The 25,098-nt window shown below is 52.2% G+C and overlaps 7 protein-coding genes across 7 annotated transcripts; 4 read left to right on the forward strand and 3 right to left on the reverse strand.

The window, feature by feature from the left end:
• Positions 1-239: 239 nt before the first annotated feature.
• STEHIDRAFT_66795 (Bromodomain-containing protein) lies at positions 240-1,932 on the reverse strand (the record flags this gene model as incomplete). Its single annotated transcript, XM_007309511.1, has 6 exons — positions 240-424; positions 503-654; positions 734-767; positions 833-1,253; positions 1,356-1,667; positions 1,798-1,932. 6 exons carry the CDS (start codon positions 1,930-1,932, stop codon positions 240-242), a joined length of 1,239 nt encoding a protein of 412 aa, XP_007309573.1.
• Positions 1,933-4,985: 3,053 nt separating this feature from the next.
• On the forward strand, positions 4,986-6,919 carry STEHIDRAFT_162223 (uncharacterized protein; the record flags this gene model as incomplete). Its single annotated transcript, XM_007309831.1, has 12 exons — positions 4,986-5,061; positions 5,122-5,290; positions 5,488-5,572; positions 5,630-5,727; positions 5,790-5,995; positions 6,051-6,066; positions 6,130-6,172; positions 6,232-6,246; positions 6,319-6,374; positions 6,449-6,728; positions 6,788-6,835; positions 6,890-6,919. The coding sequence occupies 12 exons, from the start codon at positions 4,986-4,988 to the stop codon at positions 6,917-6,919; spliced, it is 1,122 nt and encodes a 373-aa protein (XP_007309893.1).
• A 1,208-nt stretch (positions 6,920-8,127) lies between these two features.
• On the forward strand, positions 8,128-9,545 carry STEHIDRAFT_86561 (oxidoreductase). The gene is made up of 3 exons (XM_007309832.1): positions 8,128-8,384; positions 8,453-8,854; positions 8,929-9,545. The coding sequence occupies exons 1-3, from the start codon at positions 8,168-8,170 to the stop codon at positions 9,429-9,431; spliced, it is 1,122 nt and encodes a 373-aa protein (XP_007309894.1). The 5' UTR covers positions 8,128-8,167; the 3' UTR covers positions 9,432-9,545.
• A 724-nt stretch (positions 9,546-10,269) lies between these two features.
• STEHIDRAFT_172227 (uncharacterized protein) lies at positions 10,270-13,671 on the reverse strand (the record flags this gene model as incomplete). Its single annotated transcript, XM_007309833.1, has 8 exons — positions 10,270-10,903; positions 10,986-11,075; positions 11,244-11,343; positions 11,460-11,920; positions 12,005-12,931; positions 13,001-13,352; positions 13,409-13,472; positions 13,538-13,671. Coding segments are annotated over 8 exons (2,699 nt in total), but the record flags the coding sequence as incomplete, so codon positions are not given.
• Positions 13,672-13,821: 150 nt separating this feature from the next.
• On the forward strand, positions 13,822-18,653 carry STEHIDRAFT_86566 (glycosyltransferase family 2 protein). Its single transcript, XM_007309834.1, has 4 exons — positions 13,822-15,581; positions 15,652-15,887; positions 15,944-16,806; positions 16,887-18,653. The coding sequence occupies exons 1-4, from the start codon at positions 13,982-13,984 to the stop codon at positions 17,665-17,667; spliced, it is 3,480 nt and encodes a 1,159-aa protein (XP_007309896.1). The 5' UTR covers positions 13,822-13,981; the 3' UTR covers positions 17,668-18,653.
• Positions 18,654-19,171: 518 nt separating this feature from the next.
• STEHIDRAFT_67199 (uncharacterized protein) lies at positions 19,172-20,610 on the forward strand (the record flags this gene model as incomplete). The annotated part of the gene is made up of 6 exons (XM_007309543.1): positions 19,172-19,763; positions 19,861-19,972; positions 20,033-20,104; positions 20,168-20,251; positions 20,314-20,327; positions 20,405-20,610. The coding sequence occupies 6 exons, from the start codon at positions 19,172-19,174 to the stop codon at positions 20,608-20,610; spliced, it is 1,080 nt and encodes a 359-aa protein (XP_007309605.1).
• A 3,068-nt stretch (positions 20,611-23,678) lies between these two features.
• STEHIDRAFT_150227 (uncharacterized protein) lies at positions 23,679-25,001 on the reverse strand. Its single transcript, XM_007309835.1, has 4 exons — positions 24,838-25,001; positions 24,338-24,745; positions 24,054-24,273; positions 23,679-23,987 (listed from the first exon to the last, which is right to left on the reverse strand). Exons 2-4 carry the CDS (start codon positions 24,728-24,730, stop codon positions 23,797-23,799), a joined length of 804 nt encoding a protein of 267 aa, XP_007309897.1. The 5' UTR covers positions 24,731-24,745; positions 24,838-25,001; the 3' UTR covers positions 23,679-23,796.
• Between the last annotated feature and the right edge of the window lie 97 nt (positions 25,002-25,098).

Genomic DNA, 25,098 nt, shown 5'->3' on the forward strand with positions numbered 1-25,098 from the left:
GAAGGGTGAATAGGTATGAAGATAGATAAAATATGGGAAACGGAGGAGGTGAGTACAAAGAGACACGTTGAGAACGATATCTCGAAACGACCACAGACATGTAATCAACCTTGTAAATGAAGATAAAACCCGAAAATGACACCATTATGACCGCCACGCGGCCTCGACGAAATTCCAAGCTTAACCACCTCTAGGGCCAGGGACATCTTCAACCGCTTGAGCCTCGTCTCTCAAGCCGCTCAATTCCGTAACCGGCTGACCAAATCCTTCAAGACCTTTTCCACCTTATTCGCATTCTTCCAGAATATCGATCCTTCGGCATTATATTTTCGACAATTATCGAACACAAGTTGCGCGTCAGCCAAGAAAGCCTCGAGGTTTGGGTATTGGTTCGTTTCGACCTTGATTTCCATTGTTCCGAAGTCTGTGTCGTTCAAGGGTTTGAAGATGAGCCATAGGGTGGGAATGCGAATTGAGAAGTGGGAAGGAGGAAAGAACGCACCCACAGGGTTCTTGATCACATCGTAGTAATCCGGTGCGTCGACTACGTTCACAGGAGCGAGGAAAGCCCAAGAACTACCGTGCGCTTGAAGTTCTGTTAGGAGGCGCTTCATGGTGCTCTTCTCTAGGTCCTTCGCGCTTGGTCGTGTCTCCCTGATGGTAGACGAAGAAACCAGATCAGTATCCAAAGTCTAAATGCTTGGGAGACGCAATCCGACGAGAGCGAACAGACCTGACGATCATGGATGGTGACCATCCGCTCTCGCCTGTCGAGTTAATTCTGGTCAGTACACACCCCAATCCAGAGACCAGATAAGAAGCAATAACTCACGCAACCCTGGTACATCCTTAGGATCAATAGGCACCACCTTCTCCTCATTTTGACCCACTTCCCCACCTCCTTCAACCGTACCCTCCCTTCTCACTTCAAACTTCAACCCTTCATAAACCACATGGCTCTTACTCATCTGCCTGATCTTCGTCAATATCGCCTCTCTCTGTTTCGCCACTAACTCCTTCGTACTCAGATAATCCACCTTCGGGAGCATGGTGCACTGCATGATCGTTCCTCCTTCGTAATCCTTGATGTAGCCAGCCCAGATGGACCGGTCGAGTGTGATTTCTTTTGAGAAGCCCTGTTTGCGGAAGTAACCGACAGCGTAATTGTCGGCGTAGGTCAGGAAGTGCATCATGTTCGGATAGGTCCGTTTAATGTGGGCCTTGAAGTGATCCATGAGAAGGCCACCGTAACCCTGTGCACAGTGGACGAGTAGGCATCAGTCGAGGATGAGGGACAAGGCGGATAGATATCAGAGGATGAACGGGACGGGAGAAGCAGAAGAGATAATGCAGACCTTCTCCTGATCAACGGAGGCCGTCGCAAAGAAAACGATCTCTGCGAACCCGCGATGCTCGAACGGTCGATAACAGATCCCTCCCACAACTTTGTATCCCCGTTTGCAGATGGCCAAACATTTTTGATTTGAATCGAAAACGAGTCTCGCGATATACTCTCGAGGCATCACGGGAAGTTGTTTCTGAAACAACGTCTTGAGATTGGTGAGGATGACGAGGGAGCGGGGTTGTTTGTCATTCTCGACTGGTAAGATCTGGATGACACCTCGCCGTAGTTCGATGGCGGACGTCTTCTCTGGTTTCACTGGGGGCTAAATTCGGAAATCGAAAGAAGAAGGAACGTAGCGGCGCCACATCCGTCAGTCAGTCAACTCATTCGATCCGAAAGGAGAAGGGCGTAGACTGAAGTGGAAGGGCGTGGAGACATAGCGGAACACTTACGGCCGTCGTAGTAGCGCTATCTGCCGTATCGACCGTTACGCCCGTAGCCAGTCGGTCTAGCTGTCCTTCGTCCAACCTATCCTCCACCTTGATCGTAGTTTCATGTCCATTTATCGGCTGGATCTCTCCATTCATCTCCGCTTGCACCTCTCCCGTCGGTGGCGCTATCGATGTCGGCGCTGTGTGCGCCTTGAACTTCATACTTGAAGTCTTTCCTCCTCTCCGTCCAGCACCATTTCCATTTCCTTTGGCCCCTAGAGCAGACGAAGCGGGCGTCCGGCCGTTCTCCACAGGCACGCGAGCCATACTCGGTGAAAGGTTGGAAATACGAGCAGCAAGAGGTTGGTCCTCTTCTGAAGCGTCGTTATCGTCGTCTTCGGCGTCACTGAGCGATGATTCCGATATACGGCGCCGTTTCGACGGAGGTGGTTGAGCACGCTGGGAGCCGCTCGCTTGTGATGATGGGGAGGATAAGGGTAGTTTGTTCTGTGACATGACTGTTTTGAAAGATGTGAACATGGCGTGTTGTAGTCGCGTCGAGTGTCGTCGTGTCGGCACGGAGGTTATTGTCCACGTAGCGAACCAGTTTAGATGGTGAGACGATCCGATGACAGTCGGAAACAAAGGAGAAAAACAATGGTGATGATGCAAGTCCGGAGCAAGGCAGTTTGATGAGCGTGTTTGCCGCGTGGCACAGAGTATATAGACACGGCGTTGCACAGGAAGATGGAATGTGTGTCACATACCTGGAGAAGCGCCGGCTTCTGTGAGTGGTGACGCCGCTACACTCGTCAGAGAGGGCTTAATCAACTGACGCAACGCGTCTACGTCTTCATCCCGATAATCAAAGTCGAGGAGGTGGCCTAGTTGCTGGATGCACAATGAATCAGTATCAGCATGAGATCCATCTATGAGGAGACAGGAGGCTAGCAAGCGAGTTATGATGCATGCTTCGGTGGGAGAGCGTGCGAGGTCGAACCAGCAAGAGGCGGTTAAGCTCCGCACGTGAAAAAGGCTTGGTTGCCACAGAGCTCCGAGCAGCAGATAGGCCTTCTCCACGAGGATATAGAAATTCCCGAGAATAGCCAGAGAATGATGACAAGGAACGCTGAAACCTACCTCGAGATGTTCGTCAATCCGCACGGCCAAAGCGGATCGTCGCGCAAACTCTTCCTCGCCAAGCACACTCTCATCGGCACCATGCTCCTTAACTCCATGTCCACACCTACACGCAGAAATATACGACCGCTCGCCATTCCCGCTTCCACTAGCACCATCTTCATCATCCGAACCATAGCCTACAAGGTCATTAACGAGCGCGGTCTCACGCTCCGAGCTATCATCGTCGCGAACGAGCTCGATGTCGGGTCCGGGTCGAAGTCCAGAGCAATTCTCGCAGACAAGACAGTTACAGTTTCTTGATATCTTTATGGAAGCTGCGTCGGGGTGGGCGGAGAGGTTATTAGAGGACGGGTAGAGTACCTTAGACATCAGAGCTACCTTTTGAATCCTTTACTCGAGAGCGCTTCACTACCTCATATCTTATCGCTTTCCACGTGCTCGATCTCTGTTAGGACAAATCCCTATTATCTCCGACGCCACACATCGCGTCGCCACGGATGTCGACCACAAAACCGACACGTAAGTTACCTCGTCAAACTCTTTTTTGTTAATCAACGCTGGGAAAGTCTCTCAAATTGTACATCGCAGACATAACAGCAGTGGTGTGAGAACGACTTCAAAAAGAATGGGTATGTGATACTGTCGTTGCAGTCAAAATCTCATACTAATGCAAAACATTCCATCTACGAACCCTCGACCTGACTGGTGTCACTAAGTAAGTCAGATGGCTCAGTAAGGTCCCTCATGCATACATACCAAGTTCAGAGGAGACGAGGGGCTTGAATATCTCTGGGCTTTCCTGATTTATGCATTACGAGATCGTGTTGTTCTCATCCTCGGAGACTTACCACACCGGAGGCACTGGCAGATACCAAAACCCTTCAGGCTTTCCTCTGTAACCGAGCTATGCAGACACCTTCGGGGACGGTTCTTGGCTGTGTGCGGTCCCGTTGACGGGAAAGCTATTACTATCACAACAACGTGCCTACTTTCACTCTGGCCAAATGGACCTAGGCGAAGGCTGTTCGGTTGTGCTCTTGCTCGCTTGGTATCTGATTCGCAGACCTTTGATACGACCCGTATGATCACTGTTATTTCGCCGTGCACAATTACTCTTGTTGCACGACGACCAGCTCCACAAGGGGATTGTGAGCAACGTGTGGTTAATGGGGGTTTACTACCAGGTGAGTAGCCTTCTATAAGCTTCGACTTGAGACTTTGCGCGCTCATTCTGACTCCATATCTGACCACTGATTCAAGCTCAGATACAAGCATACCTTTTGAAGGCCATATTTTTACGGGTGCCTCACGGGTGGTAACATGGGCAATTTATCAGGTCATGACCCCTCGTTGTTCCTGATGCGATGCATGTTTGGACATCTATTCACTCACTCCCCATGGAGGTCGGCCCAACATACCATTGCAGAATGTTGCTTGGATCCCAGGTTCATACCATCCGAGACATATTTTCATACTTAAAAAGTTGGTCATGCGGCTTTTCCCTGTGCGTGGACCGTGTCCTCGAATCTTAACCCGTCCTCGTGTAGACAGAAGTATACTCTTGGCTGTTGTGGTCCCTGTATCACCTCCATGGTTCACGTACCAAGTGATCCGCAATATTCCCGCTATCCTCCATAGGGCGTGGTGTCTTTGAATATCTGCCGTCCTCTTGTTCCGTGTAGAGAAAAGCCTGCCGCGTTTGTATTTGATTGGGCATAGAGGCAAGCCCGACACGCCCATCGTTATACGATTGTCCAATAAATAATGCCGATATATCACACACTTTTATGCGGCCTTTGCCTTTTGTCCTATCTGTGTATGATCCCGCGGGGGGGATTTGGCATTTTGATGGGTGGTGATTCATTCAAGGAACATGATGCACTGTCGTGTACTATTCTATTCTACTCTATTCTGATAACAGCAAGAGTACAAGCTGCTTAAAGCCGCGCATCGGCGTGTGCTCCAGCCTCGATACCATCGGTGACTCACCTTCCCGAAATGTCCAACTCTGCCGCAGCCTTGCAAGAGGTCATCTTCAAGAACAACCTATGGCAAGTACCTCTATTATGTACGCGGTATTTTCAGCCCTTGACTTCGCCATACACAGCATTATCACGAACTACACCAATCTCTCTGCGGCAGGTTCGTCCTGCACTCTCCTGCGTCCATTATTCATCACTTATCAGTCTCTGCTACACACAGTTTTGTGGATGCTGGATTATGTCCAGACCTTAGCGGATGAGATCAAGGTCGGTTGGTCAAATAAGCTGACCGCGACTGGAGCGCTATACTTCTTAAACCGTTACGCCTTCGGAGTATACCTCGCTCTAACACTGGCGATCGCCAGCCCTGGCTCTGCAACAGATGCAAGGTAAGTTCCATCGCGCCCATCTCTAGATGCATGAATAAACTAACACGGGGTTGAGCTGTAACACATTATTTATTGCCGAGAAAGCTCTAGACGTCGTGGTGATTGTCACCACCAACGGTCAGTCACATAAAATATATGCTTCGTCTTCGTGGAGACCAGCATTTTGACGCCCTGATACTAGTTCTATGTGCCCTCAGAGTTTATGCCTTGTGTAGGCGCAATAACGTCGTTTTGTACGTGGCATCGACTCTGATCCTCGCAAGATTTGGCGTCGATATCTGGGTAGGATCGTTTTACACAGATACATCTTTCTTCAGGACCTCAATCTTGACCATTTAGGAATGTTACTTATCTGCACGGATATCATCAGATGGAACCCAGTATGAGGACTTCTCCAGGTGCATCAGGGACCTCTCAGATGGTGATCTGTACGAGCGGTGAGCCTTGTTGTTGTTCCGTGCTCCTTGACATGACTGAAGTTGTTTCTTGTCTTATAAAGAGGTATGTTTCGTTTGGCATTCTATGTGTTCAATGATGACCTCCTGGCGTCTTTCTTTTGTACGCCAGCCGGAGTAGCCTCCATGGTCTTGACATTAGCCTTCAACGCCTTCATCTTCGGGATAACAGTCGTCCAGACGTACTGGCACACTGTGGAGATGCGCAAGTATGGCCAGACAAGCGTGACTGAGATTCTGCTTCGTGATGGTAAGCAGCTTTTCTCTCTAACCGTCAATCATGGCAGCTCTGACCAAGTGTGCAGGGATCCTTTATTTTCTGTAAGTTATTCGAGCCATATTTGAACTACATTGAAGATTGACTCCGACGGTGTGATCCCATAGAGTTGTATCCGCAGTGTCAGTCGCAGGTGTCTCTCTACATGTGGTGTGTCTGCGCTTTCCCGTGGTAGAGGTGTCTTACCTCAGCTGACAGACCCGAAATAGACTTCTATACTACAGGTTGGCAGCTCGGTCACGGGCTCTGCTTCCATACGCTCATAGCTTAGACCCTCACTCCATTTCTGCGTGTAGGGCGCCTCACACAACGCATCATTGTTAGCAGAAAGCCTCGCACCCTACTTTGCCGTGTGCGTTGGATTTCCCTCTGCGACTATCTCGTGAATAGTGAAGACGTGTCCGAGCTGAACAGCGACATGTATAGGCTTCCCAACCTTCTCATCAACCGCCTCTTCCTCAATCTTCGGTCATGGCATCTACCCCAGACTTACCAGGACTCCAAGCATGTCTTTGCGAAAGCCGAACTGCCGCTTACCCATTCAGAGGGCAGCATGGGTGCACCCCTCCGGGACTCGAATTGGTACAGCCTTAACTTTAGAAACGATGGACACAATCTGGAAAGCCATGTGATGGGGGTTGAGGAGGGTTCAGAGACGATAATGCTGACAAGAGCTGATGAATACTGGACAAGTATGGTCCCGGTGGTGAGCGAGTCTTGTTTGCGTGATCTGTAAAGGTGAACACTGAACGTTACTAGCTGCAGAGCCGCGACGGAGAGTATACAGGCCAAGGGAATGCTGACCCTACGATGGTGTAGACAAGGTACTTACTCAGCGACTATGATCTGTCTGACTTGTGTATGAAGGCTACTTTCCGTAAGAGCAACTCAAAATGATCGACGCAAACCACAACGCCGGCTCGGCAAGTACCTCATAGAACTCAACGCGTCGAGATATTAGGTTCCGCTCAGTCTCCAACCACACTAGTACTCTCGTTTCACTGCTGTACGAGTCTTGTCTGTATGATCCGGCTTTTCGGTGCAATATAGTGCTAACCATGTCGACAAGTTGAACACCTTCCACTGGTATGGTCCTGAGTATAACAGCTAGCACGTTCATCATTTCTATGCAGGATCGGCACGAACTCTCCACGCTAGTCCGTTCGCATTTGCATGAAGAACATTCACACAACCTATTCGACAAACTTCAATATTCTGTTCTAGCCGTCACGCCACATCTGGTGTGCCACCCGTGGTCTACCCGTCAACGAAATAAAGACAAACAACGTAAAACAACGCAAAACACTCGAACGGTTGTCGAACGGACTCGTGAAGAAGTCTGCTTGCTCTTGTCTTCTGTCAACACCAGTAACCTATCTATATGTACTCAGACGATAACTTGAACATCCTAGGTTTGTTTTGGCATAACCTATCTGAACGAAGAGTAGAGGTCACGCTTATCCGAGAGTTTGCTTGGCGCAACTTGGCAACACTCTACACTGTCTCTCGTCACCGTCACGGCTTCACATGTATTTTAACCCCTTGCGCACGGATAAGTTCTGCATACAGCATCACGGTGCTAAAATAGACAGCCAAAACAAAAAGAATGAATGGACTAGCGTCCTCGAGCACCAGAAGTGATGGCCTGGCGCGATTACATTGTCTAGAGCCCGAACCTTCGAGACAAGCATCTTACCCGTCGCACTTAATCTCGTTTCGACCCAAAGCTTTCATGCAGCATCCAATGTCACCTTGCGAACACTATGTTACGATCTACGGTATGTCGACTGTTTCTCATATGCGCAATGGCTCCTCAGGTTATATGTGGTCTAAAGCGTTCTGATGCCTGTGGGCCGCTGAAGGTACATATTTATATTCAGCGTATCGTTGGATCTCCATTGTCTTGCTCGAAATTTGGTCTCTCTGCTAGCTCTACCACTAAAATCTAGATCGCGTCATCTTTTTCCAATGTCGCAGAGGCAGCCTCGCCATTTTCTTCGTCAGCAACTCATATATATATGCACGGCTCAGTCAGCTCAATAACAGTCAGCATCGCATCAGGGGGCTCTTATAATGGCCCAACCTTGATTCCACGCCCCATACTGTCCTGAGTTGACACTCGCAGATACTCTTGATTTCTACTCCATGTCACCCATTCGTGTCGGTTTGATCGGTCTCTCTGGCTCGCCGCCCGACAAATATCAGGGGACTGGCTGGGCTGCTTCCGCACACCTACCTTACCTTCTCGACTCGGACGCATACACCCTCGCCGCCTTGTGCAATACCTCTGTAGAGTCAGCCAAGAACGCGGTCAAGTTACATGGCTTACCCGAATCTACGAAGACATATGGTAGCGTCGAGGGTATGTTCTCCGTTGCATCTCTTTGGACCGGCAAATTTTGTTCTGACGCCGTTCACACTGTCCCCCAGAACTCTCCGCCGATCCTAACATCGACCTCGTCGTATCATGCGTCCGCGTAGACAAACACTACCCGACCACCGTACCCGCCCTCCGTGCTGGAAAAGCGGTCTTCACCGAATGGCCACTCGGAGCCAACCTGGACGAAGCGAAAGAGATGACCGCCATCGCGAAGGAACGACACGTGAGGAACTTCGTGGGCCTCCAAGGGCCATTTTCACCCTTGATCAGGCGGGTTAAGGAATTGGTGGATGGTGGCAGGATCGGTAAGGTCCTGAGCAGTACGTATGCCGCTGCTCCGGGAAATGGAGGGGCCACGGAGAAATGGACCGTCGATTATTTTACGACGAGGGCGGTGGGCAGTAATCCTGTTACTGTAGGCGTGGGGCACGCTCTGGAGTACATTGAGTACAGTGAGTAGACGCACCCACATTCGTCGTGACTACCGTCCATCAATCCTCACTCCTCGCTGACTCTAACCGCACAGTCCTCGGCCGTATCGAAACTTTCGATAGCCTTATGCTCAATGGCCATCCCATAGTCGACATCATCGCGCGTGACGGGTCCGTCTTCGAGAAAGGACGCAAAAAGGATGTGCCCGACCAAGTCATGTTCCACAGCAAGACCTCCAACGGCGCCCTCTTCTCCTTCTACTTACGCGGCGGACAGCCCTTCCCCGGCACCCCCGCTCTCGAGTGGCGCATCCACGGCTCAACCGGCGAGATCCGAATCACTTCGCCCGCCACGTTCTTGAATGTCGGACATCCGGAGAGTAAGATCGAGGTGCATGACCAGAAGACGCCGGGGCGGGTTGAGGTGGTGGACCCTTTGGAGGACGAGCTTGGACATTTGGGGTTGCAGGCGAGGAATATTGGGAGGATGTATGAGTTGTATGTGAGGGGTGAGGAGGGAGGGTATGATTTTGAACATGCGGTGGAGAGGCATCGGTTCTTGGACGAGTTGTTCCGTCGATACGACGCACAGGCGTAAGGTCTGAGATTGAATCATCTCGCCAGATTGCTGGTTCGAAATATACGTGTACAGTAGAGTAGATGATAGTGACCCAAGAATGCTATATCCATATCTTGTGCATGGTAGTCTTCCTCCCCACATCAAACAAGTATCAACCTCCCCTTCCGGCCCTAGGCTCTCTTACGAGTATCTCCGATATTCCTTGACAACGACAACAACCTCGTATCAACTCGCTGGGCATGACAGACGGGCATATGCGTGCGAGAACATCGCACAACGTGCTATTTCATCCCGGAAAAGACGAGATGTCCGGAAAGTGTACTTGTGGCGTCACAGCAAACTCTCCGCTGAAAATCACAAACAAAAAACCGGCCAACCATATTACGATTAAGATATAAACAATTGTAGCAATGACCGTCACTGTAACTGTAACTGTAGCTGTACCACGCAGTAAAAAAAAAACGGTATCGGACGAACGAAACAAAACGAAACAAAAAAACAATGTATGGATGACTGAGTGAGTAGAAACGTAACAACAGCAGTTGTGTAATGTGTACCAAACCAAGATGACCGTGGGTTGCGCGACGTAACCAGCCAGTGAATGAATGAATTATAATGATCATGAACGGACAAGACTGATATGAATATGAATGGGGTCGCAGTCGCAGAAGGATGAATTATGTACTTGTTGAGAATGAGATAGAACGGACTTGGGATAAGTGAGTAAGTAAGTAAATAACCGATTGAAGGAAGGATCCGATCCATCCATGTATGTGCATGATCCCTACGAGACTGGTATAACACCGACTTGAGATCCAGAAAGCATACACCCCCTCCCCCCTCCCGCCCTCCCAAATACCCTCCCTATATCATATCACCTCCACCTCTCCACCTCTCCACCCCCAATCCCCACCTCACTCTACTTCCTAGCCTCCCTCCCCACCCCCTCCCTCATAAACTCCACATAAGCCACCAAAAACTTGACCTGCTCATACGTCTCCACAGCTTTGAGGCTCCTCCGCCTCCTCACCACCGAGATCACCCTCTCCACCAGCCTGAGCGCGTCTTTCCGTACGCCCTGCTGTCGCAGTTTGTCGCTCCAGGTTTCGTTTATGTCCGTTGTTGGAGTTGGAGTTGGAGCGTCCAGAGTGGGGGGAGACGGAGCGTCGACGTCCATGGAGGACTGCGAGATAGACGTCGGCGTAGGCGTAAGTGCATTTCCAGTTGACCCCCTTCCCCTTTTCCCACCGATCCCACCTACCCCACCCCCACCCCCATTCGTCCCATTCGCATTCGTCACAGCACCCAACCACCCACAAAGCCCCAACCTCAACATCCAACAACACGCAATCAACCCCGCCCTCCCCACCCCACCTCTACAATGCACGAGCACATGCACGCCGTTCAACGTATATGTTTCGATGAGGCGGGTTAGGTGGGTGTCGAGGGAGGAGGGGGAGAGGGGGGCGAGGCCTTCGGGGATTGGGATGCTATGGTCGGAAGGGGGGAGGGTAGGAAAGGTTCATGAATAAATGGATGGGTGGATGTGGGTGGAGGGCGGAGAGCACGTACCGGAGAACATCAAGTCCCAATTCCGCCGCCGCGACTGAATACTCGTCCCACGGCGCGCCCAAAAAACCAAGTTCGTCGTCGTCCAAGCAACTACACCCCCCAATTCAACCAATTCAAAAATCAAATGAGTCAATATCCCTCGGACGCAAACGGCTCAATATCCCTTGGACGCAAATGGCTCAAAAGTACCGAGACCCAACGGCTCAAAAGTACCGCGCCGCAATAACTCAAGAGAAAGAGAAAGAGAAAGAGACTGACCAAACGACACATCCCACCCCCATCTCCTTCATCCTATTCAGATCCTGCTTCACGTCCCTTCTCACCGTCCCGCGTCCGCGAACGGGGCCGTTCAGTCTCACTGCAGTCCAGGAGTAGCGATCAGTACTCGTAAACCGTGAAGAAAAGACGCGTGTGATTGGATGCCGTGGTTGTGTGGTAATAGTGGATGGCAAAACGAGAGATAGCAAAACACACCTTTCTTCCCCGGACACGAACTCAAGAATAAATTCCCCACCAACGGCGTCCCCGTCCCCATCCCCGTCCCCGTCCCTGTCGTTCCCTCCATCAACTCGTCCCCATCCCGCTCCCGCTCACACTTCGCATCCGCATCCGCATCTCCCTCCGTATCATTCAAGGATGTGGGTGTGGGTGTGGGTGTGAACTGATAAGGCGGCGGCGGCGCAGATTCGGACGGTGATTCGGGGATGGTGGGTACACTAGGGACTATACTCGCGCCATTGACATTACCATTGCAGCTGCTGGCTTCATGATCGGCAGGCGTAGTGGCTGCATGTTGCAGTTTAGGCCTCTGTGGTACGGGTGGTTGATCCCCCGCCTCGTGCTCCTGTTCGGCCTCGCCTTCAGGTGCGGCGAGTGGCTCGGATGCAGTTAATGGATCCGTAGGGGGGAGTGTGCGTTGCAGTTGGGATGGTGGTCTGTGATGTAATGTAAGGTAACAGCGGTGTAAGTATGGGTATGGTGTCGTCGGTGCATTGTGAAATTAAGAAGGGCAAACGTACCTCGCATACGGATACCTAAACATACTCAACTGACCTCCCATCCCCATCGCGCCACCCATCCCCATCCCCTCCTTCCCCCCATCCCCATTCCCCTTCCCCCCCTTCCCCACCTTTCCATCCCCACCACCATTCCCATTCCCACCTCCACCCAACCCCAATCCCCCACCCCCCTCCATCATAGCCTTAAACACAACCGGCGGCGCCGAGAACGTCCGATCATGTTTCCCCAAAAAGGCAGGTGGCATTCGACCGTGTTGATACATGTTCATGTTCATGTAATGTTGGGTATGGTCCGCTGTGGCGAGGATTTCGCCTAGGATGTCCATTTTGCCGAAGGAGAGGGGGGGGATTAGGGGGAGGTGGGGGGCTGGGGCTGGGGTGGGTGATGGGGTGAATGTTTTGGGGGGGTGGGTGGGAAGCTGAGGAAGGGGAGGCCGGGGGAGGGTGGAAGGAGGGAGGGGAGGGGGAGGCATGGATGAGGGGGTGATTTGCGTGGGTTTGAGATTGGATTTGAGAGGGGAAGGGGAGGGTTTGGGGTTTGGTGAGTGTGCTGAAGTTTGGGATCGTGTTCGCTGTGGTTGTGCGATTCCAGGTCCGCACGGGGTATGTTTTTCGATATCGGAAGCGAGTGCAGCTCGGAGCGCGAATTGTACGGATGTTCTGTTCCATAAAAACTGGGATGTTGGACAGTCGCCGGTCTCTTTCGGGATCGAGGTATCTATTGGGTATATGTTCCGTTGTGGAGGTGGGGGAGGTGGTGGGAATGAGGGTTGACGGGGGAGGGAGGTGGTGGAGGGGCTGTAGGCGGTGAGTCTGTCGAGAGAGAAGGCGGGGTGGATGTCGAAGAGGGTGGGGTTGGGTTGTTTGGAGAGGGTGAGGTGGAGGGATATAGTGCCGAGTAGCTCGGAGGGTATCATCATGGAGACACTGTATAGGTATAGAATGTAAGCATTGTGGTTATGAATGGACAGAATAGAACGCGAAAAGGACACGGACTTGATAGGATGCGATTCGGAGGTCTTGAGCTGAGGCTCGCCGTTGCCCAAGAAGAAGACATTGACGGGGGTGAGTGGAGTGTCGATGGCAGCAGAGAGATCGAGGGAGAGATCTGGAGAAGCTGTTTTGAGGGTGACGGGCGTGTCCGAGTGGACGGTTGGCAATTCGCTGTCAGTGCTAGCGTGGGCGTCGATGACAGGTGCTCCTCCGATTGAGGGTGGCAGGAGAGGATGTGCGCGTTCGCAGACCCACCACGCCTGCTGGTCGCGCGTGAAGATGAGCTGGCGGTCGCGGAGCTGTCTGAAGTGCTCGGGGACGTGGACGGAGAGAGGGATGTAGGTGAGCGGCGAGCCTGGACGCGAAGGGTCAGCGGAGGCACGTCCACGAAAGGAAATGGAGAAGACGAACCAGCCGGACCAAACTTGGCCTGATGGTAGTCGCTGTAGTGGAATTGTGATGCGAGATGCATCAACTGCCGACGTGAATGCGAACATGAGCCTGCTATTTTCCGTAAAATGCAAAGAATGGAGTAATAACCTGTGCGGCGAGCCTCTGTTCGCGGTACGTTTCCGGGCTGAGCTGCTGGTGGAGGGTGCCATTTGTGTTTGTTGGGTAGAGAGCGTCTTGGTCGTGTCGCGGGAGGGGCTGCGGGGGAAGGGCAGAGAGCATCTGTGCTGTGGCCGACGAAGGCGTCGAGAGCGAGCAAGAGAGCCGAGGGCGGATTGGCTACAGCAGCCGTCGCTTTCGGAGTCTGTAAATGTGTAGTGATCTACATTGGGAAAGCCCGCCCAAGCCTCGGTTCATCCCATCATCCCTCCCGCACAACGCCCGCCCCTTCCACCTCACCTTTCTCTTCCTTACCATCCTCGTCGCCGTCGTCGTCGTCGTCGGCCAGCCCCAGCACAACATCCAGCTCTGTCCTTTCCTTAATCTCGCGCCTTCACTGGCACGAGCGCCGACCGTCAGTCTCTCCTTCTCTACATGGCCGTACGCTACGACACCAGGGACGTCCCCGTACCAACAACAAGAATGGGTGGCATCGGCACCACCATCAAACGTGCAAAGACCCTCACCCGCCCAGAGCGCAGCGTCGCAGCTCCCCCACTCATCAACCCACAGGGCATCGCTCCCGCACCCACCGGCGTCGTCGTAGACTCGGGCGGATTCGACCCCTGGACCTTCTTCTCCAGAGTCCTTACCTTTTGGGCCCCCGCCGTCGTCCTCAAGTCGCTTGGTCTCAAAGACAAGGTGACGCGCCAGGCGTGGCGCGAGAAGATCGCCCTCTGTTTTCTCATCGCAGTCGCATGCACCGTCGTCGGCTTCGCCACAGTCGGCCTCCAGAAGGTCCTCTGTCCAGACACCCAGACTCTCTCCACCTCCCAGTTCGTCTCCCTCGGTGCAACCCCAGGCACGCTGGGCATCGCAGGCTGGGGTTACAACGTCACCAACTCAAAGTCAACAGACTCCGAGAACTTCATCTCCCTCTCAGCCGCCACTCCCGGCCAGGACATCACCACTCTCTTTACCCGCTCTGCTGCCGACTTTTCCGAATGCACCTCTCTTTCCTTCCGCGTCGCCGTCGATGAACCCTGTTCAGGCTCCAACAGTTGTCCCCTCGGCAACCTCAATTCCTCCTCCACATTCTCCGACCTTAACCTCGTTAACATGTCCCTCTCTATTGGTTACGACTGGGATCAAGTCTACAACCTTACGAACTTCATTGTTTTGGATGGCCATGTTCTCAATCTTCAACCTTACTTCAACCTTCACAACAACGCCATCACGGGTGATGATGTAGACCTTGCTCTTCGCGCGCTCATCTCCACGAACTCCCGTGATGGGACCAGGCTCTTCGTGAACAAAGCGAACCTCAAAGCGGCCATCCCTTGCATGGTCCAGCGCTACGGTGCTGGAAACATCGACAAGATCACCCCTGGTTGCTTCGTCTCCCAACTCGTCCTCTACGCCGGTCTCATCGTCATTCTCGGTCTCGTCCTCATCCGCTTCGTCATGGCCTGCATCTTCAACTGGCTCCTCTCCGAGCGTCTCGCAGGCAACCCGGACAGCACCATCCTCAACCGCTCCGCCATCAGTCCCGCCGTGATGCCAGAGGGCGCGAACATCTCGATCGACAACAGGACGGGAACGGCGCCCTGGGCAGGCCCGGGAGGCACGAAGAAAATTACAAAAGCGAATAACAAGTCGGCCAGGTCCATCAACACCGCATCGAGCGTGACGCTCGCGAGCCAACAGGACGCTCAGCCCATCATGTCCCTGGCTCAGATCGGTGCAGAACTGTTCGCGGTGTGCCTGGTGACGTGCTATTCCGAGGGCGAGGAGTCGTTGAGGACGACGCTCGATTCGATATCGACAACGACGTATTCGGACGCACGTAAGTTGCTCTTCATCGTCGCGGATGGGATGATCACTGGTGCGGGCGAGAAGAGGAGCACGCCGGATATCTGCGTGGGCTTGTTGGAGGCGGATCCGAGGTTTGGAAACCCGATGCCGATGTCATATGAAGCTGTCGGGTCTGGGTCAAAGGCACAAAACCGGGCGATGGTTTATGCTGGACATTATAGTGCGTCGATTTTCCCTCTGTCATCTGGGCGTTCGCGCTGAACATGCGTGTGTGTGTATGTGTGTTTCAGCCGTCGCTGGTGCACGGACGCCGACTGTCATCGTCGTTAAGTGTGGCACCGAACAGGAAGCCGCGACAGAGAAGAAGCCTGGTAACCGTGGAAAGCGGGACAGTCAACTCATTCTCATGAACTTCTTCTCTCGCGTTACGTATAACGACCGGATGACGCCACTCGATTTCGACCTCTTCCGCAAGATCCACGTCTTGATGGGTGTCACGCCTGATTTCTTCGAAGTCTGTCTCATGGTGCGTCGCGTTCGAGGATTCTTCATATAGACATGCTCTAATTTGAATGTGAACAGGTTGATGCCGACACGAAAGTCTTCCCCGACTCGCTCAGATACTTGGTCAACTGCATGCACCACGACCAGATGATCATGGGTGTCTGTGGCGAGACTCGTATAGCGAACAAACGACAATCATGGGTCACTGCCATCCAAGTCTTCGAATACTTCATCTCCCATCATCTCGCGAAAGCGTTCGAGGCCGTCTTCGGCGGTGTTACCTGTCTCCCAGGCTGTTTCTCCATGTTCCGACTCAAAGCACGCAAAGCCTCAGGCGACGACTGGATCCCGCTCATCATCAAACCTGAAATCGTAAAGGAATACAGCCAAAGCGAAGTCACGACCCTACACCAGAAGAACCTCCTCCTGCTCGGTGAAGATCGATTCCTGACGACCTGTCTCCTCCGCACGTTCCCCAACCGCAAGATGATGTTCCTCCCCCAAGCCCGTTGTCGTACCGTCGTTCCCGACACCTTCAGCGTCCTGCTCTCCCAACGTCGCCGCTGGATCAACTCCACGATTCACAACCTCATGGAACTCGTCCTCGTCCGCAATCTCTGCGGTACATTCTGTTTCAGCATGCAATTCGTCGTCTTCATGGACCTGCTCGGAACCGTCGTACTCCCCATCGCCATCTCGCTCACGTACCTCCTCATCGTCTCATCTGCCCTGTCACCACCGAAATCGTTCGAGGAGGCGATTCCGCTGGTGTTGCTTGTTGCGGTGCTGGGTCTGCCGGCGGTGCTGATCATGATTACGACGAGGAAGGTGGTGTATGTGTTTTGGATGTTGATTTATTTGCTCGCTTTGCCGGTCTGGAACTTGATCTTGCCACTCTATGCGTTCTGGCACTTTGACGACTTTTCGTGGGGAGAGACACGGTGCGTTTTCTATTCTATTCTTACTTCTTCTTCCAGATCTTACTGATGATCTTTTTTGGTTTGATGGTTGGGGATGCCAGAAAAGTCGAGGGCGAGGCGAAAGATACAGGTCACGGCGAGGGTAAAGGTAATGTCGGACACGCAGTGCCCCTCCGACGCTGGGAAGACTGGGAACGCTCCCGTCTACGCAAGATCCGTCGCGAAGAACGCCGCCGGCGCGATTTCGAGCGCCAACACCCCTCCGGTTTCATCACCGGCGACGGGACGGAGTACCTCGGTGTCGGCGCTGGCGGTGGTAGCAGCAGATACGACACGCGGTCGCAGTACGACGGCTCCGATACCGTCTCTGTCGCCTCGTCCGACGACGACCAGTGGGGGATGCAGATCGGGGAGTATAACGAGAATAATGCGAGATATCCGCCGCCGCCGACGGGATTGCATTCGCTTGCGCAGAATAGAGATAAGTTGGATCATGCGGAGACGGTGGGTGCGGCGGATCTGGAGGCGATGTTGGATCAGGGGTGGGACGAGGAGGAGAATGGGAGTTCGAGGGGGGGTTCGAGGGTGAATTCGTCGGATCGACTGGCTTCGTCCGTACTACAAAATGCGCCGAGGTATCAGCTTAGCGATGGCCCGCCAGCGAGGGGGAACGGGAATGGGAATGGTCATGGAGGGTATGCGCCGGTTTCGAGAGGACAGCATCCGTCGGTGCAGAGCCCGGTGTCGCCTGTGAGGCCGTCGCATGGGATGAGCTCGGCGGTGGGTGGGGATTGGAAGACGCATGTGAAGAGGAGAAGTGGGGGGAATGGAGCGGCGGACTATGGGCCTTTGGGACCGTTGGATCCCGATTCGAAGTTCTGAGCCTTCTGTTTTTTTCTCTTCTGTGAATTTGTTTTTGTTCTTTTACATCGCGCAGATGGGGGGGCCGCTGTTGTTTCGCTTTTTTTCTTTCTTCGTTTCCATCTGGCGTGAGGAAGGACATTTTCTTCTCAGTTTACACTCGTTTGTTCGATCACGCACAGCACAGCACGCACGCACAACTTCACACACTTGTTTCTTCCACTCTGGCTTGTTTGTCACCTTTTGTTGACTGTTCCACGCTTTCTTTTTAAGTTGTTGCGTCACTATACCCCAACCCAACCCCTTTTTTCGACAGCTCTGTCTCCTCCTTCCTATGATGTTGTCTGCATAGCATGGAGGATAGCCTAGTGTTGCGTTATAATGTCTACCTAAGTCTCATAAGCCACTCACTCTCACTCACTCCCTGCAATCATGTTCTACTACGCGCCCACACGACGTCTTTTTTTTTGCTAGCCCCAACGTTCCGTTCCATCATCTACCACAAGTCAATTCGGATCAACCCTGTTCCTGATCTTCATCTACTAAATATTGTCAGACTCTGCCGCACCTCTCCGATCCTCCTATCACGTTACACAACTCCCTTCCTCTCCTTTGAGATTGACCTTGGTTTTTTTGATGATGACTGTCCTCTGTTCACCGTTCACCGTTCACCGTTCATGTCTCTTCACTTACCCATCCACCCATCCGTCCCCTCTATTCTTTAGGACCTAACAGCTAGCAGCAATAAAGTCGGAGAAGTACATACCATGGACGCGTTTACATAAAGTTGAATATTAGCCTTCCTTGTCCTTGTTTCCTTGTCTCCTTGTCCTGTCCCTACCTTGTCCCCACGAATCCGATATCAAGGATGTCCATCTAGGCGTCATTATTCTCTCATACTTGTTCGCATTCCGTGAGGTGCCTGAGGTTCCTCCAGTCCATACTCGTTACTCAATCTTGTTTCGATTGCATGTTGCATATCATTTCTTTCTCTCTCTCTCTCTCTCTTGAGTATATATATAGCACATAGATAGCCTGCAAATTTCTTTTACTTGTCCGAGATTGTCTGATCATGAGTATCGGGAAGTTGAGGGTTGGAACGCTGAAGTTATCGTTTATGTTCGTTGGACATTCACGAGACACTGTAGCTGCAAGTGTTCAGTACTTCGACGTCGTCCTTTCTCGTCTATATTTCTTGGGTCCATTTTCCACAGAAAGTGTCAGAGGCAGAGGTCAACCTTGAATATTCGACGGGCAACTTGATCGAAGATGGTTCGAGCGCCATTCTGCCGGCACCGTGTTTGAATTTCCCCGCGCTCGGGTGGCACCGCCGCGGTTCGCACACTCACTTCGCCTTGTGAGCTCGGTCTCCCTTGGCACGCTCCTGACATTCTCCTCGCAGACGACCACGTACGACGAGGAAATACCTGGATTATATCCCTGACTCTGAATTGCACTGTTCAGATAACTAATATCTGCCTTCTTGACGCCGCTCGCCACGCCGTAGACTTCCATCATCATGATCATGCCGCACTGGACTCTTTCGTTAACCTCGCTATTCGCTATCGGCTGTGCCGTCTTTCCCGCTCAAGTGTCTTCCCAAGTCGTACCCGCCTCATCCGCAGCCTCTCAGTTCTCACTCGGCTCAAGCACATCTCTTCCCTTCCCCACCGCCACACTCTCCAACAATGACGCCCAAACCTTCCTGAACTCTGACTGGGGCCTATCCAAAGGACGGATTCAGAACGGAGCATCAGACCTCACGTTCGTCTCCGATCCTTTCCCGAACAACCCGGTTCCTACGTCTTCTACGGGAGGCGACACTACCAACACTTCGAGTCCGGTTCTGCAGGTCGATTATGCGAAGGGAAGCTTCTCGGACGATGACAGTGGAGGTGCGCAGATGTATGCGCTTTGGAACGCGAGTGGGGATGCGTGGGAGAGTATGATGGTTAGTTATGAGGTTGCGTTTGATGAGGGGTTTGATTGGGTGAAGGGGGGGAAGTTGCCGGGGTTGAGGGGGGGGAGTGCGAATGGGTGTTCGGGAGGTAGTCAGGCGGATGGGTCGGATTGTTTTAGTACGAGGATTATGTGGAGGACGGATGGGGAGGGTGAAGGTGCGTCCATTTTATGGCCCCCACTTGTACTGGGTAGAGTGGATCGGTTTGTGCTTCATGCTGATCAGGGTGTGGCTGCGCGAAATTTACGCCACAGTGTATGCCTATATACCCAAACCGAACGATATTTGCGAGAATGCGAATGTTACGTGCAATGACGAGTTTGGTGCGAGTATCAGCCGGGGCGTATTCAGTTTTGCTGGTGGACAGTGAGTATCTGGACTCTTTATCTTGGTCAACATTGAACGCTCACTGCACTTCTTCACTAGATGGAATCGCGTCACCCTACTCGTACGGATGAACAGCCCACTCAACACGACGAACGGGCAGATCGTTGTCTAGTCAGTTTTATGTGCTTGCTTCGTCGCTGGAAGTGTTTGTAGCTTACCAACCTCTATATGCAGTTACAACGACATCGAGGTAATCAATCAAGCCGATTTCCAGTTCCGCAATGACAGCTCCCTCACGCCTGGTGGCTTCTATTTCTCGTGAGTGTACCCATTTGTCCCGTATGCTATATCACTCATTGATCGCTCATTCACTTCCATAGAACATTTTTTGGCGGTACGATTCCGCTACATTTCCTTTTTGGTGGAGTCTCCTCACTCACCTACGGTGACTTTTCCGTCGAACACAATCAGGCGATGATTCTTCTTGGGCCCCCTCGAGCGACGTACACTCTTACTTCCGCAATATACAAATGTGGGCAAGTACATCAGCATCAGACCTCGAAGGAGCTACCGTCAGCTCGACCGCTTCACGACTCATACCATTCGCAAGCTCCGGGAGCTGGATGCTATGGATAGCATGTCTATGTATCGCTGCGGCTATAGGTTTTCCTATGTGAACATCGCTACGAACACGCAGAGTATTCTGGATCAATATGGACTTGGATTGTTTGTACATCATTAGTAAGAGAACGAACACATCATTGTGAGACTCGTTCGTGTTGTGCTGGTCGATCTCCATGGGATTTTTGTAATGGACTGGGACAGTTGCCTGGCACATATTATCGCTTTTGTATTCTATTTGAGCCCTCGCATGAATCAGTACTGACCCTAAAGTGTCTCGTCACTCCTCTGATCGGAATTCCCCGGCGAACACTGTGCGTTTTTCTTCCAACTTTGTCCCTCCTCACTGCCTTATCTCTGCATTTCATTTACATACATAAGGATATCAATGGCACAGCTCACAGGCACTGTCCATAGAGAGTTGGTGTGGTCTTCACCCTCATCGCTGGCAGGAATTATTTCTGATGATCCTATTACACAATCCTTGAAGGCAGAAACTTAGGTAGTAGTACGATTCCGACTTTGACGTGTCGTTATGCTCTTAGACCTTGACGAATACTACTACCATCACCTTCGCTGGCAATACCGACCCTATGACCTCCGAACGTTGTGTACGCACACAATGGGGTTCAGATCGCTGATGCCACGTAGAATGCGCCCATAGCATTATGCACCTGATTCGGTTGTGCGAATGATTGTCGTGAAGTCACTCGTTCAATATCACGACGTTGCATGTGTGTCTTTGTGAGGCAGATGGCAAGAACGCATGAAACGCTACTGTTCGCTGCGATCTGGTCGCGTCCGGAATTGTGGTGACGGTTGACGGTGACGGTGAGTGGCGTAGTCTTCATCGTCAATAGGCCATCGCAACTAAATCTGCTTACATATCCCCAGCACGCAGCTGGAACGTTTACGCCTTTTGTTTACTTTCAATTCTAAAAACGTCGATTTTTGCGGCTGAGATATACCGGGATGCGAACAAAGGTCACGCAAGACCGGGGAGCGTACATCGTTCTCGCACGAAGTTGGCGGTTGAGTCGTTGTTTCTTTCAGTCTTGTAGAGACTTCATCATACCAAGAATCTTCCGCTGATAAATTGACCGTAGAATGAGCCGTCGTAAGCAACCCAATCCATTGGTGGAGAGAACGCGGTGTACGTTTTCCTTATGCTTTGGGCCCATTTGGACTCGCTCACTTCCCTCTGAACAAGGCTTCGCTTCACATGTCTTTCTTGTACGCGGCGAATGCTCGCGTTCTATTTTGGTCAATTGATGCATTTCGCTCCCGACACCACCAGTGGGCAGCACAGGCCGGTTATGACGATCAACGAACTACTCCACGACCATACCTGCATTGCATGTGCACCTCCTTACGTTCCGCAGTCCCCCACAACGATGAATTGTTCGGTCTTACAGTAAGCTGCCATTGCGCCAGCGTCTACTCGGTGGTGAAGCATATATAAAAGAGTGAGTCGTTGGAGCGGTATCATTCACCTCTGTCTCGGACATTCGACCAGCTATATTACTTGACCTCACTCCCTACTACCCTTGACACTCTTTGAAGATGCAGTCCTTCTTCCTTCTCTCCCTCGCCCCTGCGGCAATGTTGGCTACTGGTGGTATGCATTATCAGCATTTTACAAAGGTTCTGGCCACTGACAATAGTCACCTACAGCTGCGGGGTTGGTTCCTCCTGTGGCAAGGCGTCAATTTGAGAGCACCTCCGCCAGCGTGGTATGTCCACCCACACTGTATATCGATTTTTTCTGCTTACATATCGTGGGTTTTACTTCATAGATCACTTCGATCTCCGCGTCTGCTTCAGGATCGGCGTCAAGCTCCTTCGCATCGGGTGCCTCGTCATCCGTAGCCACTGGTTCGGCGTCTTTCTCCATCAACGCCACCGCCACCGCCAGCTCTTCCTTCTTCTCCGTCACTCCCTCGTCTAGCTTCGCCGTTTCTGCCACAGAGACCTTTGCCAGCACGACCACCGTCACCGTGTCTCACTGCGCGACAGCATCTGCCACAGCATCTGGAAGTTCGTTCCCCTTCACGATGTCTTCCTTCGATCCCGTTCCGACTTCTCTTTTCCCTGACCCATGGGGCAACTGCAGCCCTGGTACTCCCAACCACCGCCCCCACGATTGTTGGCATCCCCATAACGGGACCGAGAGCGCTACGCTCTCTGTTTCTGCATCCACGTCAAAGGTCAGCTCGTTCAGCGTGCCCGGCCCCACCACCACCGCTGTGTCGAGCTTCTCCGGCTCTGCCTTCCCATCGAGCTCCGCTATCTCTTCCAGCATCATTATTTCCTCGGCTTCGTCGAATGGAAGTGTCAGTTCTTCTACCGGTTTGGCGTCGGCTTCATCCTCCGCTCCCAGTGTTAATGCCACCTCGACTGCCACTGGAAGTATCTCTATCCCGGCCAATGCCACTGGTACCATCATCTCCACGTCAAGTGCCGCCGCTACTGCTACCTCTTCCTCCCCCTTCAACATCACCACTACCAACATTGTCACCGCCACGGGATCATCGTCTGCCATTGCATCTGGGACCCCCGGAGCAGTCAAGACGGTGACGGTCTATCTTTGCCCGACCGCGACCGCGAGCGCGTCGTCCAGCGCACTTCCATCCATCAGGCCGACCTCCTCGGCGTCGATCGTTACGTCTGTGCCTGTCGCTTCGTCGTCCATTCTGGTCACGTCGAGTGTCAGCGCAGTTTCGGGGACGGCGACGAGCTCGTTCGTTTCTGCCAGTATTGGCAGTGTCACGGTGACCTCGTCTGCTGTGGCGTCCGCTTCTGCGAGCAGTTTGTAGAGATGAGCAGTGAGCGCATAGGAAGATGTCAGATGGGACTCAGACGATAGGAGACGGTTGAGGACGGGGTGGATTTGAAGTCACTATTTATTATGGACTCTCTTTGGGAGATACCGGCTTGTGATTGTACCTTGCTCTTTTGACGTTGACGACATTTTCTTGAAGGATGTGCAGTGTATATCCATATTGTTGGTAATATTTTGCCTTTTGCTTTGTGTGAACCTCATAAAGTGGGGCCCATGTACATTCATTTACTGAGCGATTGATCTTCGCTATTATTAACCAAGAGAGACTGCCTGCGTGGTGGTGTCGCGGATACATTATAAATAACAGATGCCACAGACCGGATGCACGATGGAAGCTCGACTGACAAAATCTTTGTCTAGTCACATTACACACAGAGAAGCTGAGCATAACACACTTTCCCTACGCGCTAACGTTCAAGGCTTCGCGCTTCCCAGTCATGTACCCTGTAGAAGCACGAACAATGCTCATGACGATCTTCACCTCTTCCTCATCCCTTGGTGCATAAATCATGAGATACTGCTCCGTCGGTCCTCCGGGGAAGATGTTGGTTCCAGAAAGAGGGTGGCGTTCACCCCAACCGCGTTGAATTACTAAATGCGATACAAAATGAGAAGGTCAGCCATCGGTTCCGCGAATCAAGGAGAGAAAGGTCTTACCTGTCTTACAATCCTGCGGCGAAAGGGGAACATGAAGAGACCCGTCGCGAGCTTCGTGTATATGAGCAATCTCGCGTTGCTCGCGGTCGGCGATGGAGTGAGGAGAAGGGATGGAGGGATGGATCATATAGGCGTCGACAACACCTTCGTGTATGGAAGGTGCAACCTTGATGATACTACTGTGAGTGGCGGCGTACTCCCAGAAAGCGGTCTTCAGAGCCTGGGTAAAGTGCAATTGTATTTAGCATGTTATATACTTGTGAAGGTTAGGACAAGAAACATACTTCGCAAGAGTTAGGGTCAGGGAACTGGCTTGTCTGTCTGTGTGGCGCGAAGTGCCACCCAGTCGTCGGTCTCTCTCCTTTCCTCTGAGGCAACTCTCCTTCAATCCAGACGGACTTGTCTGTGTCTATTTCATACATCTTGGTTCCCCGCGTATCTCTGCCGATAGGCTTCAACAAAGTGGAGAATAACCATCCGAAGACATTGTGAGGAATTCTGCTCTGGCCCAGCGAGAGGAAGGCCTGATAGTTGCCGTAGATGCGCGGGAGGAATGCAAGAATAATAATGGGGAGAGATGCGTATAGAATTCTACTTGGAGAATGATATGTGGGAGGTAGTGCTGGGAAGCGAGAAGACATCTGGGTCACTGCAGATGTGAAAGATAGGGTGATCATGATGATGGTGTAGCGCTGTCGAAGAAGAGGTGGAGTATGTTTGTGTACCAGTGAGTTTGGCGTTCTCTATAACAATGACCAGTTTATAGCTGAGAGAACCACCTCACCTTCGGAAGTCCTCAATACTCAACGCTGAGTCATCGGCATCATATCGACATCGACGACACTGATCATGAAAGGCTGAGCCAAAAAGCGTCGCAAGTGCGGCACGGCACATCTGCGGGTCCGATCTTGAAGTCGACTAGCAAACTCCATAAGAGTCACAGGATCTTGCCCCGGAAAGTGATGTTGAGCGAGTCGAGGATTGACTTGGGATTGACGGTGGCAGGACGAAAAGAGCCATGCTCTTGGTTCCGGCAAGGACACGC

Source organism: Stereum hirsutum (assembly GCF_000264905.1).
Source record: "Stereum hirsutum FP-91666 SS1 unplaced genomic scaffold STEHIscaffold_18, whole genome shotgun sequence".
NCBI lineage: Eukaryota > Fungi > Basidiomycota > Agaricomycetes > Russulales > Stereaceae > Stereum > Stereum hirsutum.